Source organism: Stenella coeruleoalba (genome assembly GCF_951394435.1).
Source record: "Stenella coeruleoalba genome assembly, chromosome: 2".
Taxonomy (NCBI): Eukaryota; Metazoa; Chordata; class Mammalia; order Artiodactyla; family Delphinidae; genus Stenella; species Stenella coeruleoalba.
The window spans coordinates 167,182,214-167,196,373 of record NC_137147.1 but is presented as its reverse complement, the minus strand read 5'-3'; the positions used below and the strand labels follow the sequence as shown (position 1 = coordinate 167,196,373).

General features: G+C 34.5%; 1 protein-coding gene across 13 annotated transcripts in view; it reads right to left on the bottom strand.

Moving 5' to 3' along the window:
- MALRD1 (MAM and LDL receptor class A domain containing 1) overlaps positions 1 to 14,160 on the bottom strand; it is a gene marked incomplete at its 5' end in the record, with an annotated part of 1,062,652 nt that overhangs the window by 473,336 nt on the left and 575,156 nt on the right. For 12 of the 13 annotated variants that reach the window (XM_079915185.1, XM_079915179.1, XM_079915188.1 and 9 more), the window contains one exon: positions 3,885 to 4,068. In XM_079915185.1, coding sequence (XP_079771311.1) covers positions 3,885 to 4,068 — 184 coding nt within the window. Of the gene's footprint in view, positions 1 to 1,975; positions 2,107 to 3,884; positions 4,069 to 14,160 lie in introns of those variants that run through there. The other variant, XM_079915182.1, reaches the window with a different exon arrangement.

The window sequence follows — 14,160 nt, the reverse complement described above, 5'->3', positions numbered from 1 at the left end:
ACATAAATGCTATTTAGTATTAATAGTAGACTCAATAAGTATCAGCTGGATGGTTGTATGTAATAAATGATTGCACTTAATAACTAATGTTGATTGAACATGAGTAACCATTTAAATTTAGAATTGGCACTTTTATAAATTACAGTGATGGAATATTCCTTTCCTCTCTATATGAATTTTCTTTCTACTTTTCTATTCCATAGAATTGGTGGTTGCATTTTATAAGATTTTTGTACAAATCATCTTTAAATCAACTTGAATTTAAAAAGAGGAAATACTGAATTCATAATGTCACTTTTTAAAAATGAATAAGCTACTTGCTTCCAAAAAGGAGATACGCTTCTTAATGTATCTTTGGACAGGACAAAGATATGCCTATTCTTTTATTTTATTTTTCTTTTTAGAAAAATACAATAAATTTGATAGTAAATTGAAGATAGCACCATGATGTGTTCAGAATGCAAAGAAATAAAAAAGCATATATCTAGCTTTATGTTGGCCATGTACTAAATATTATCTAATAAACTGAGTTATGTGTTTTTGAATGGAAAGTAAAAAATAAATATGAAGCTCAAGTAGCTTTCTTATTTGCAGGTAAGGTAGATAACCATCAAATATATATCTCATCTATATCCTCTACCTTCTCCACTTTCACTCTTAATCAATTCAAAACTTTGTTCTGCATTACTCTGAAGTCTAAAAAAATATGCAAAGATTACAGAGTTGTCAGAAAGTCCAAGAAAAATTTCAGAGGTGGTCTGTTAGGACCCTAAAAAGGATTATAAGTCTATAGATTCTATATAAATCTATAAAAATATGATTTGCTTTTTGAAATTTTCTGGCTCTATTCCCCTCCAACTCTTTGATGTGGGTCTTCACTATCCTTCATCTATATTTAGTCTATTCAATTTTGATTCTACTCCCAGGGATGTTTTTATTTGTTTGTTCATTTTTTGTTTTGTTTTTGAATGCGGGCTACTGTCCTAGAAAGGAATCCTGATGGATCCATTTGAGTTTTCATGGGGTCTAGACTGCTCTAGCCCCACAGACCTAACCACAGACCCCTTGGACCCATTTATTCTAAAAGTGGATGAAACCCCTCCCGGTTTTACCTGTCATTCTCAAACCACGTGACTGCATTTTTCCAGTGAATATCTGTTGGGCCTTTCATGATTCTCCTGGCTTCTCTCTTATAGACATAAACAGCATAGAGATCCTGTTTATACTGGGTTTTATAGGGATGTATTTTCACTTAATTTTGTTGCATATGTTTTCCATAGCTTATAGGCTTTGTTAACTAGGCTTTGACTTTAAAAAAATTATTTAAAATACTTTTTAAAAATTGAAGTATCATTTACATACCATTAAGTTCACCCATATAAAGTTTACAATTTAATGGGTTTAGTATATTTATGAAATTGTATTACAATCACAATAAAAATTTAGAATATTTTCATCACCCCATAAAAGAAACCCCATATTCATTAGCAGTCACTCCCTACCCCCTGCTCTTTAGCCTTAAGTAACCACTAATCTACTTCTGTCTCTACACATCTGCTATCCTGGGCATTTCATATAAATGGTATCATACAGTATGTGCTCTATTGTGGTTGGCAGGATGTGACAGAGAAATAAACACGGTCATTTTTTAAGTTCTTCATCTCGATGGGGAACAGCAACAATTCCATGATAGATTTTATGGTGACCGGTTTGCATATGATTTGAAGCTGGTTTCCTAATATGGGACAATAAAGCACCACTTGAAAATATGGCATAGTTAATAATAATGATGATGGAATATAACAATAAAATGGAATACATAAATTTTAGTATGTGCCAAGACTATTCTAAGCACTTCTCATATATCAACATATTTAACATTCACAGAAATCTATGATGGAAGTGCTATTTTTATCAACCCCATTTTATTGATGAAGAAACTGAGGCAAAGTGAAATGAAGAAACTCACCCAAGCTAGTCGGTGGCAGAGCCAGAGTCCACGTCCAGGTAGTCTGACTGGACACCTTGTTCCTAACCACTATTCTACACTGCCTCTCTGATGTTTAGGTGTTTTGTCAGATACCATTCTCTTCCAAGTTGGCAATACTAGAAAACAACATAGGGTAACTTATGCTCTAATTTGCTTTCTTGTTACTCATTTTTCACAGCACTGCTATTTTAGTGGCATATGAAAACTAGGGGGACCAAAAAAGTCATTGTTTTTTAGTTCCAAACACAGTCTTTTAAACTTTTGCAAAATACTTTCTTTTCCTATCTTAACTAAAACATAATCTGAAAATCCTCGTTATTTGTAGCAGGCTGGCTATTTAAAAACTGGTTACTTCTTCCTAAAATATATTCGACATACAGTTGACCATATTCACTACGATTAACCAAAATTTGCCTTTTTATTTATAACAAAGAAAGCCTTAAAGTAGTATATCACTAAATGTATAAGACATTAAAGTATTAGTCAGTACGGTGAATGTTTGATCAACTTGAACGAAATGAGTTATAATCATGTAAATTTTCACAGGACTTTAAGAGAAGAAGGGAAAGAAATAGTCCACATTTCTACATGAAACTTGGCAGAGCTGGGATAATAGCTCTCATTTTTCTTCTGTCCTGAATCGGCCCATCCAAGAATCATTCTGCTTCCCTTGAGAGGAAAAGAATCTCTCCTGTTTAATAAGTTACTAGAAAAGAGTTTCAAAAGCATGTTCTAAGATACCTTTTCATGATTATATTTTCAGATCCCCTTTTCTGTGGTCCAGGAACCCTCTCCTAAACATCTCCAAGCCCAAACCCTGTCTTTTGCTTGACATAGAGACCTGGAGCTCTGTGACCCCTGTGCTCACCTAGGGTGCACGAATTCTGACTTTATGTAATATGTATGTACCTATGTATATGTGTGTGTATGTATGTAGCTGAGTATCAGCTGCCTTTGCTGGAAACATGGTGGGGTGTGTGGGAGAGACTCACACTCCAAAAGACTGACTCCTAAGCAGAATCCTTTTCACCAGCCCTGGTCGTAAAGAGAGCAAATGCTTTCACAGCACCAAAAACCAAAGGCACATTTTTGCACTGCCTTGGTGTAGTGATATTTTAATATGAAAGCAGCAACGGAATTAAACAGCATTCAGGTTTAGCTCTTGAGTCCCAGGGGCTTGCCTCTAAGTGAATCAGTGTAAGACACCACAGAAGGCATATCTTTCATGGGCAGGATATATCACACTGTACTATTTTGGAAATCAGATAGAATGACTCCTCAGAAAGCAACTGTGCCAGCTGTGAAACTGTACCAATGTATTTATAATTATTTTTGACATTTTCTGGGTAGTTTTGTAAAGAAAATCTAAGTGTAATTATACTTCACATTTAGAAGCATGGTAAGTGATAGCATATTTTTTCAAGTTACTATTCACTTGCTAGGGTAGCATTTTAAATCCCTTAAGCAGAGCTCTCAATTTAAGTTCTGCTTGAATTATACTTGGTTGCATGTATTCCTTATATATCCACTAACTTCCAGCTTTCTAACCCTTTTTACTGACTCATTTAAAATTAATTAAATTACATAAATGTATGTGAGTATTAGGCTTACATTTTAAATTTTGTTGAAAATTAATTCAAAGGACAACACTGCTGCATGTTAGAAAGGGGATGATGCAGAAGGAAGAGAGGAATTACTTGTGTAATTAAAGGATGGAGAAACTATTATCTCTTAACATGTAGCTAAGTCCAACCATTATGAAATTATCTCTTTCGATTGATTTTTACGTATGTACAAAATACGTAACTGCAGAACATTTTATAAATATGAAGCAAAGATAAAATGGCTAGATTATAAATGTGCTTCCAAACGGCAGTGCTTTCCAGAAACTTACCAGTCGTGCAGTTTTCAAATTCAATGTCATCAATTGCAGCTCCTCCTCCCAGATCCCTTGTTCTGATACCTTGAAATATGACTTCAAAATTCCTTAACTTTCCTAGAAGGATGACAGCCTTTTGCCAATGATCACCAGAGTTCTGCTTACTTTCTTGCCATACTTTGGATAGTCCTTTCTCTGTCTGAAGGTAAAGAAGTTTGCATTAGGCAGATGATTACACACAAAAGAAGGAAAAAAACACAACAATTATTTAGAACAGAAGCATTTGATCAATGAAAACTGATTAAAAAAACTGATAATATTCATGATATATTTTACCTCATCAAAACAGAAGCTCCTTAATCTACTAGGTATTCCCAAAAGCAATACTAGCAAGATTAGCAGTAAACTTGTTTTGCTATTTTCAGAGACATCATTATTAGAAAGTGGCCTATTCAGTTCAATCCACTTCTCCTTGCTTGCCCACAAAATTCTCAATGGATACTTGATGGAATCTGAACAGTTTACAGGTGCCCTGGGTTTACAGCTCTAGGTACCCTTCCCACCAACTTTCTACTCACATTCTTGAATCATTGGTATTGCACCTGCCTTTACAGAGCTTAAATAACTTACATAAGGAAAGAGAAAAGAGAGATAAGAGGAGGCATATGTGGGAGAAGTCACATATCCCTGATGGATATGATAAGAAATTGTGAAGTGAATTGAGCACAGAGGGAAAGTGATCATTTCTAGGACCAGATTTCAAAAATTCTATTATATGATTTTGGATAGTTATAAAATTCTACTATAATGATTATATGAGCACCAACAATAATTATTTTATACCAAATTATTCAATGGTAAAGGAAAAATTAATTTTCTAAGAAAAATTATTTAAATATCTCCTCTTGAGACAAAAGTTTCCTTCAGCAACAGAATACAAAGAAACTATAAGGGACGCATGCATGCACAGTTGGGGCAAATTATGAACAATAAGATACAAGACGACTGAAACCCAACTGCCACTTCTGAGGTGCCAGGAGCAAAAAGCAGGGGACTGTGCATGATTCCTGCACACAGCACCACCAAGGGGGTGGGCAGACCACCTAAGCCATTCCTCCAGCCCGACCCCATACCCTCACGCCATTTAAGGGACCCCCTCCCCCACCCCCCACCCCCGCCTCAGGGAGCGAGCAAGGGAACCTGGCACTTGTTTTCACTCGCTTGTGCTGTAGCATGAGTCCCAATAAAGCCTTGCCTGAATTTCTTGTCTGACCTCTTCTCAATTTCTATTGATTAGAGTGCAAGAACCTGGGTCAGTAACACTCTGAATGTGTAAGGTTGGTCTGCTAGCAGTACAATATCCTAATATATGAACAATCCTGGTATAACGTGACCTGACATGGTATGACATGACATGTAGCATAACCCTAATGACACAAAAAAATGATACCAAGAGTAAACCAGAATATAAGTCAGTCGAGCACAAGGACAAGGCTTAGACTGTATGTGTTGCTCTCTGCTATTCTGGGCATAGCCCTTATCGGGAATTAGAGGTTAACACATCATGACGATGGATATATAGGAAAGAAAGAGAAAAAATATATAGAATTATGTTTATGGTTACGCCCCCCAAATTACTATTTCAGGGTCCAGTATTGTGTTTTCATGATGAATTCACAAGTAAACTTTGTCACTGAAGCTTATAATCAAAACAGTGGAATAGAAGAGAATATTTAATGGAACGGCATCTAGAAAAGCAAGCAAGATGTTCCAACTGACTTATAGCACACAACTGTGATATACATAATTTACGGATTTTTAAAAAAATGTACACTAAAGAAAAAAGAGAAATGCTTGAAGAGGGGATCTAAAAGAGTTACACATTCATAGATCCATGCTTTAGGGGAACTAATGTTAATAAATGTGGCTGACACCTTGTTCTGTTAAAGGAGAGACAGATCAATCAAGCAGCTCTTCTGTAGAATAACAGAGAGAAAGTAGAACTCTGTATCAGTTACTCTAAAACTAACTTTGCAAAACAACTAACAGTGCATAGACAGAGCTTTCAACATCCTCCCCAAAACAACAAACACATTTTTACACCCAGAGACACACGTAGCTTCTTCATTGAAGGGGATGGGAAAGTCACACCTTATTAATGGAATTTCGTATCTGTTTAATGACTAAGGAAGAGAAGCTTTTTCAGCGTTAGTCTTTGACTGTCAGTGATGTCTTAGTGATTTGGAACCAAAGGAATTATTAGTTAAATTAAAGATTAAAGTAGAGGGCATCTAACACTTAGCAATATAACAGGCATAGATAAAAGTCTGTTTTAATTAACAAACTTAATTCACTTTGCTAATTTTTCCTATTAGTCGGTTTCAGCAACTCATACACTATGCCAATCCCCAAAAGGGTTTTCAACAAAGAAGGTTGTGTGATCACTTTAACCAATAAAATACAAACCATTTCTTAACTCTGACACCTGGCTTTCTAATAAATGAGACTTAAATAATATACTCATTGTCATTTTATGTGGTAGGAAAAAAATGAGGGTTAAGTCTTTAAGAAAACCAACTATGGATCAACCTAATGAGGGGTTATTATAATATATCATGCTAACATATTTGCTCTCATTCAACTCTGGATATAACATACCAAATCATATTCCCACAATTATCAAAAGTATTAATCCAAATGTGCAATGGAGATTTATTTATTTATTGACTTATCCAGCCAGTCCTTTTCATCACTTATTCAGCAAATATTTGATGCTCACACAGTTGCCATATACTACGTTAGACACCAGGAATAAGAAGGTGAAAAGAGAGGAAGCCTACCCTGTGATGGTAATCATTTAATAGAGGTGAGTCATAAAAGTAAATTACCATAAAATTACTATAGAAACATAAAACAGAGCAACTTTTAAAGAAGTGGTTATATATCCATTCCCCCAATTGTTGTTCTGCACACACTGTTGCTTTATTTAGTTAAAATTCTGATAACAATTCTTTCTAAATACTTTAAGAGAAAAATCTCTCAATTCCAATCATGACTTTGCTACTGCCCAAGGATACATTTATGGCGTTCATGTGGTTGTTACATTCAAGAACCCAAGGCAGTAAACATTTGAAAAGTGAGTAAACACACTAATAACTGTAAAAAATAGACACTAATACGATAATGGTTAAGTTATAGAAATTGAAAAAATACTTTCTTCTTACAATTCAACATTTTACACAACTTTGAATTTATTTCCCGAAAGTATTATGCATATCGATGATTTACCTTATGTATTGCATATTTGTTTTGGCAATATGCTTGTCTTCCTGCTTTACGCCAGTCTCATTCCCTTTGGGTTATGCAAAGAAAGGCAGTAAGAAATGCTAAAAAGATAGAGCCACTTCAAGTTATAGATATGTATTAATGGAGTATAGCCACTTGGAATTTGTTTCATATGTTTGAGGTAAAGATATAAATTATCCCCAAATTATGAACCAATATTTTCAAAACCAATTGATCAAAACTCTTTCCTCCACCGACACCTTTAACATATTTTGAACCTGTTTCTACAGTTTCTAGGTGAATTTCTGATTTCTATTCTTCCATCAATGTCATACTTATTAAGCCACTAGATTTTCTTCTTCTGGGAAGATTTGAGTGGACTTCCTTTTCTACATTCCTCCTGCTATGAACAACTAAAACCCCCAGAGAGCATATATAATTATGTATAAACAGAAGAAGACTCTGAAAAGTGGAGAGAAGGCAGATTAGCTAGGGGCCTTGGGACTCAAGGGAGCACAAGGTGGTGTTTCCTAGCTTTTCCTTTTGCATCATATATTCCAAAATTGACACGAAAACCTGACAACCTGGAAATGAAACATGAGCAGACTACTTTCTTTAGCCAAGGGACCAGGAAAGGGGAAGTCCAGCGAGAATGAAAATATTTAGATAATAATAGCTCTACAACAGCCAAATACCATAGAAAAATTACTATCTGACCCCCACTCCCAATAACAAAGGCTGACCAGAGAGCCTAGACTTTCACCTATAACATGCCCCAAGGGCCCCAAGACCTCTCCTCCCAAGTTTTTTTTTTTTTTAATGAAGGAAAACTAAAAGAATACATCACCTTTAGACCTACCCTAAATGAATGGCTAAAGGAACATTTTAAAAAGAAAGAAAATGATAAAAAAAAGAAATCTTGGAACACCAGGAAGGAAGAAAAAATAGCAAAGATATTAGTAAATACAATAAAATTTCCTTATCCTCTTTAATTTCTAAGTTATATTTGATTGGTTAAGAAAAAATTAAAACACTGTCTAATATGATTCTAAATGTATATAAAGGAAATAATTAAGACATAAATATTATAAGTGGGTGAGAATAAAGACATGTAAAGGGAGTTAAGCTTTCTACACTTGAGTTGGTTAAACCTTAACATTAAAATTTAATAGGTCACATTTTTATCCTCAAAACTTTTTTTAATTCTTTCGGTTTTCTCATACATTCGCTCTCCCAAATGAATCTTAGAATAATTTAATGCATAACTGAAATATTTAAATATTGAATTATTTTACCCTGAGATATCATTTATGTTTCAACTTGTTTAGGTCTCTTTTCATGCTACTAACTAAAATTTTAGAGTCTTTAATATAAATAGCTTAACACTTATTATAAATTTATCTCTAGCTATATTACAGTGTGTGTTATAATGGTGATACTTCTCCATTACTGTTTTCTGACTACTGATAATACAAAGAAACAATCATATTGTCAGGATGGTGAGCTAACAATGGCTGGTGCCTCCATCACCCACTATCAATCCTGAAAAACTACAGAATCTATTGGGAAGGATGGATTTGGGGAACAGTAAAAGGAAAAGAAAGGGGGGGAAGGAAGGAAGGACGGAAGGAAGGGAGGGAGGGAGGGAAGGAGGGAGGAAGGAAGAAAGAAAGAAAGAGACAAAAACTGAGAAACACCTGGGAAGGCTATACGTTGTCTTGAACACAGGTGTCGAATAGTGGGGGTGGTGATGGTGGTGGTTTGCAGCAGTCTGGGGAAGAAGGTGGCTGAAAATAGCCATAAGAGTGTAGGTTGTAGTCGAGAGCTCCTGTATGGTCATGTTTTCCTTCCTCCTTGCTTGGAACAATGATTGCCAGACTCTTCAGAAAACAGTAATTCAACTTCAGGCTGTAATATCTGTGAGGTATCAAAGCAGTTAAAAACCTTGCTCAAATGAAGAGGTGATAAGTCCACTCTTCCAACACAATTCCCCTTAAAATTCTTAGAGATGTGAATTACAATCTACAGAGTTTGCCACCTACACTTCTGCTTCCAATATTTAAAGGTTCAAATGATGATAGGAGAAGAGATGCTGCCCAGTGGAAACTAATGGAAGTGATCAATAGTTGTTTTGTGGTACTTAGGTCTCTCTGCTCTAAGGCTCACCCTTCATTCACATTTCCTTAAATTCACCTGGATGGATACAGGCAAAGGGCTGGTATTCTGCTTTTTCCTAAATCACCGGAGAGCACCTCACATTACTATAGATGCAAGAGTTCACAGGCCAAAGTAACTGGACTCTAAGAGGCCAAATATCTACTAGAGGATGAGAATAAACTGAACAACATATAACATCTAAAGCAGAATTTTAAAAACAGATGGAATCAGAGTTTTAAAAGGCTTTGTGCAAGGTTTCCTTTGCTGGGCAAAAACTTTTAAGTTTAATTAGGTCCCATTTGTTTATTTTTGTTTTTATTTTCATTATTCTAGGAGACGGATCCAAAAAATATTGCTGTGATTTACGTCAAAGAGTGTTCTGCCTAGTTTTCCTCTAGTTTTATAGTATTCGGTCTTGCATTTAGGTCTTTAATCTATTTTGAGTTTATTTTTGTATATGGTGCTAGAGAATGTTCTAATTTCTTGGATAATGATGCCTTTTAAGATACAACAAAACACAAAGGACATGATCTATGAAAAAAATAATTGTTAAACTGGAGTTCATTAAAATTAGAAACTTCTAGCCTGTGAAAGGTAAAATCAAAAGAATTAGAGACAAGCCACAAACTGGGGGGAAATATTTGTAAAAAATATTTCTGAGAAAGACTGTTATCCAAAATACACAAAAATGCCTAAAACTCAAAAATAAAACAAACAACCTGATTTAAAAATAGGGCGAAGACCTTAACAGATACCCCACCAAAGATGATATAGCAAATACACATATAAAAGGATGCCCCACATTATATGTCATTAGAGAAAAGCAAATTGAAACAGTAATGATATACTACTGCACAGATGAGAAAGGCCAAAATCCAGATCATTGACAACACCAAACGCTGGTAAGGAAGTACAGCAACAGGAATTCTCAGATTGCTAGTGGAAATGCCAAAAGCCAAATAGCAGAGCTACTTTGGAAGACATTTTGGCAGCTTCTTACAAAACTAGTCATACTCTTATCATATGATCCAGCAATCTCACTCCTGGGTATTTATCCAAAGATTGCAAACTTATTTCCATACAAAAACTTGCACATGGATGTTTATAGCAACTTCATTCAGAATTGTCAAAACTCAGAAGAAACCAAGATGTCCTTCAGTAGGTGGATGGATAAATAAACTGTGGTGCATTCTTACAATGGGATTTTTTTTTTCAGTGCTAAAACAAAATGAGCCATCAAGCCATGGAGGAAACGTAAATGCATATTACTAAGTGAAAAATGCCAATCTGGAAAAGCTACGTACTATATGATTTCAACTATTGTAGGAAAGGCAAAATCATGCAGACAGTAAAAGGATCAGTGGTCACCAGGAGGAGGGGGAGAAGAGATGAAGAGACAAAGCACATAGGATTTTTAGGACAGTGAAAATACTCAGCATGGTATTACATATACCACTATATACTTTTGTCCATACCCATAGAATGTACAACACCAAGAGTGAACCCTAAAGTAATGGACGTTGGGTGACGATGACGTATCCAAGTAGGTTTAATATACTTAGTAAAAAAAAAAATGTACCATTTTGGTGAGTGATGTTGATCATGAGGGAGACAGGGAGTAGATGGGAAATCTCATTTGTTGTAAACCTAAAATTGTTCTTTAAAAAATAGTTGTGTTTTTTTTAAAAAAAGAAACTACCAGAAATCTTAAGGAAGTTTAAGAAGTAGTTGGAATGGGTAATTTGAGAACATGAAGGATTGAGGGATATTAAAAAATAATTGATTTCAGAAAAAAACTGAACTAGGATTGAAACTTCTAGAAGCCAGATATGAGATATGAAACATGATATGGAATTATTATCTCAAAATACAGTATGTGTCATACTGATATGCCTCCAGGCTGTGAAGTCAGACAGTCAGGTTGAAACCTGAGCTCTGCCCCTACGAGCAGTTATTTCACCTATAAAATGGAGAGTAAATGTGTTTACCTCACAGCATTGCTGTAAGGATTAAAATAAGTAATGTTAACAGAGAACCTACATTAGTTGTTGGTATTATATTGTAACAATATTTACTGCTAACAAATGCAAAAATGCTAAATGCAAAAATAAAAAGAATTAAACATTATGAGTGAAAAGATAAGAGATGTGAGTAGATTTAGAAAGTCCACATTTGAATGCAAGAGTTCCAGGAAAAAAGAGAGAATAGATTTTGGAGAAGCAATAATCAGAAAGAACCATAAACGAAATTTCTGAGATAGGAACAGCTCAAGGTTTTAAGATCAAGGCACTTCCTGGTGAAATCTCTAAACTCAGAGTTTAAAAGAAAATGTCTCAAACTTCCAGAAATAGGAAGTAGTTGACTTACAAAAAATGAGAATTATATTGGTAATCAGGGTCCTCTCAACTAAAATACTAAGTATAGAAAACAGTGGAACAAAATTTTCAGGCTTCTGAGGAAAACAAAGGCTAAACAAAAATGGTGATCCTAGAACCTACACCTAAGCCAACAGATCTGTGTTAACTACAAAGGTAAAAGCATAAAAATTGTGTTCTTGTCCTTTTGAGGGGCTTGTCATTTATTCCTGCTGTGGAAAGGTCTAGAACAAATCACACTCCCTTTGCCAATATTCATAGCACCTCTAATGTTAGAAGGATCATTATATTCACTCTGATATACTCCTCTAGAATACCACTGCCATGAAAACTGTCATGACATTCTGGAAAAGCCAGAACTATAGAGATGGTAAACGTATCAGTGGCCACCAGTGATTCAGGGTGTGTGAAGGGAATTGAATAGTAAAGCACGGGGGATTTTTTAAGGCCATGAAACTTTTCTGTAGAGCATTATAATGGTAAATGTAAGACACTGAGCATTTGTCAAAACCCACAGAATTTTACAGTAAGAAAGTAACCTTAATGTATGCAATTAAAAAAACATCTTTAGGAGGTTGCAATATCCCAGGAAGGAAGGCAAAATGTGACCAAACTATATAAATGTATTACAAATGTATGAAACAAGGTCACTGAGGCTAAGACTCATGTCTATTGCAACAGAAAAATGATATTAAGGAAAAATAGAAGATCTGAATAAAGTATGGACTTCAGTCACTAATAATGTATTACACTGGTTCATTACTTGTGACAAACGTGTCATCCTAATAATGTAAGATATTAATAATAGGGGGAACTTGGGTGTGGGGTATACAGGAACTCTCTGTGCAATCTTTGAAACAATTACATGAATCTAAAACTATTCTAAAATAAAACCTTTAAATAAATGTCATTTTAAAATATATAAATGTATATATCTATATAAAAATATATAGTGTAATTTCCACGAGTAACTAAAAATTATCAAGTCAAATTTGAGAAAGTCAGAAAAAGTAAGAACTATAAGAACTATTTGATTTCTACTCATTTTTAAGATAATAGAGCACAGCTTCCAAATATTCCACTTAAATAAAACTTTCTTTTTGTGTTTGGCATGTTCATGAGTTATTTTTGCTATTAATTTGTTTGAAATTTCATCAACTTTTAAAAAATTTAAAATACTTTTAAATAAACATAATGCTCACAAAAGATTAAGCACATAAAAAAGATGCAATGTCGTACAGGAATCATTCTGAACCGAAGTCATTTAATACATGTTTGGTCCTAATCACTGGTATAGCAACCAAATTTTGTCTTCTGCCTCTAGATAAGACTAAAATATTGATTAATGATGCCACATGGTACTAAACCCTTCATTGCCATAATAAAATATTTTTAAATATCTTTTAAGAAATGGAAAGGAGTGGCTAGAATTTAGTATAATATCTGTATCTAGCAGATAAATATTGATAATTCTTTAAATCATCTAAATATTAAGTATTTGAAAAAGTAAATACTAGAAATTTATAGTCTTTAAACCTCCAAACATTTTCAAATATTTAAAGTTTATATGTAGTTTAATCCTATTTTGAATTTTCAAAAATAGAATGAAATCAAGTACAGGCTATTTTAAATGTGCATCAAATCTCTTCCACAGAAATATCTTGCAAACAGCTATTTTTCTGGGAGTAAAATCTGTGGTCAGTGGCTCTTGTGCTTACAGGAGGTTTTCTGCTCTGACAGAATGATTTTGAAGTTTTGACTAATATGCTCACTGAACAGACACGTGTGGTTTTAGACGTACATTCGCTGAAAACATTTTAAACAGTATGTCCTCATGTTTTCCTAGAATAATGCTCCTTTAAATTTAAAACATTTATTTCTTGATAGTTTTCTTTAAAATTTTAGGCAACCAATATGGGGGTCTTAGGCAAGGTAGGCAGTTTAATGCAAAGCATAGAGATCAATAAAGCTGCAGTTGTATAATTTCTTACAATCACTGTTGTTTTGTTTTTTTTCTTACCATTCCAATCTTTCTGTTTTCCAGGGTTTCCAACTACAGAATCATAACATCATTTACGCTGTACAAGATGGAAAGTTTAGTTTCTCTTTCATTCATACACATACACAAATTTGATATATATATTTCCCAGTATGATTATCTTCTTCCCTTCAAATGTCACCTTGGAGAAGCCTTCCCAGGACCTTCAGGGCGGGTTCCATTCTCACGCATATGGCACCCTGCTTTAATGTATACGGCACTCTCACCTCTCGTTTTCCAGTATCATCTCGTGTTTTAATTATTTCAATAATTCTTCATTGTCTGTCTTCAGCACTACAATTTAAAGTCCACGAGGACAAAAGCTTTTTCCATCTTATTAACCTCTGCATCTCCCATGCCTAAAATAAGTTTGGCACCGTGTAGGCACTATAAAAGCATTTGTTTAATCAATGAATACATACTTAATTCAAACTGG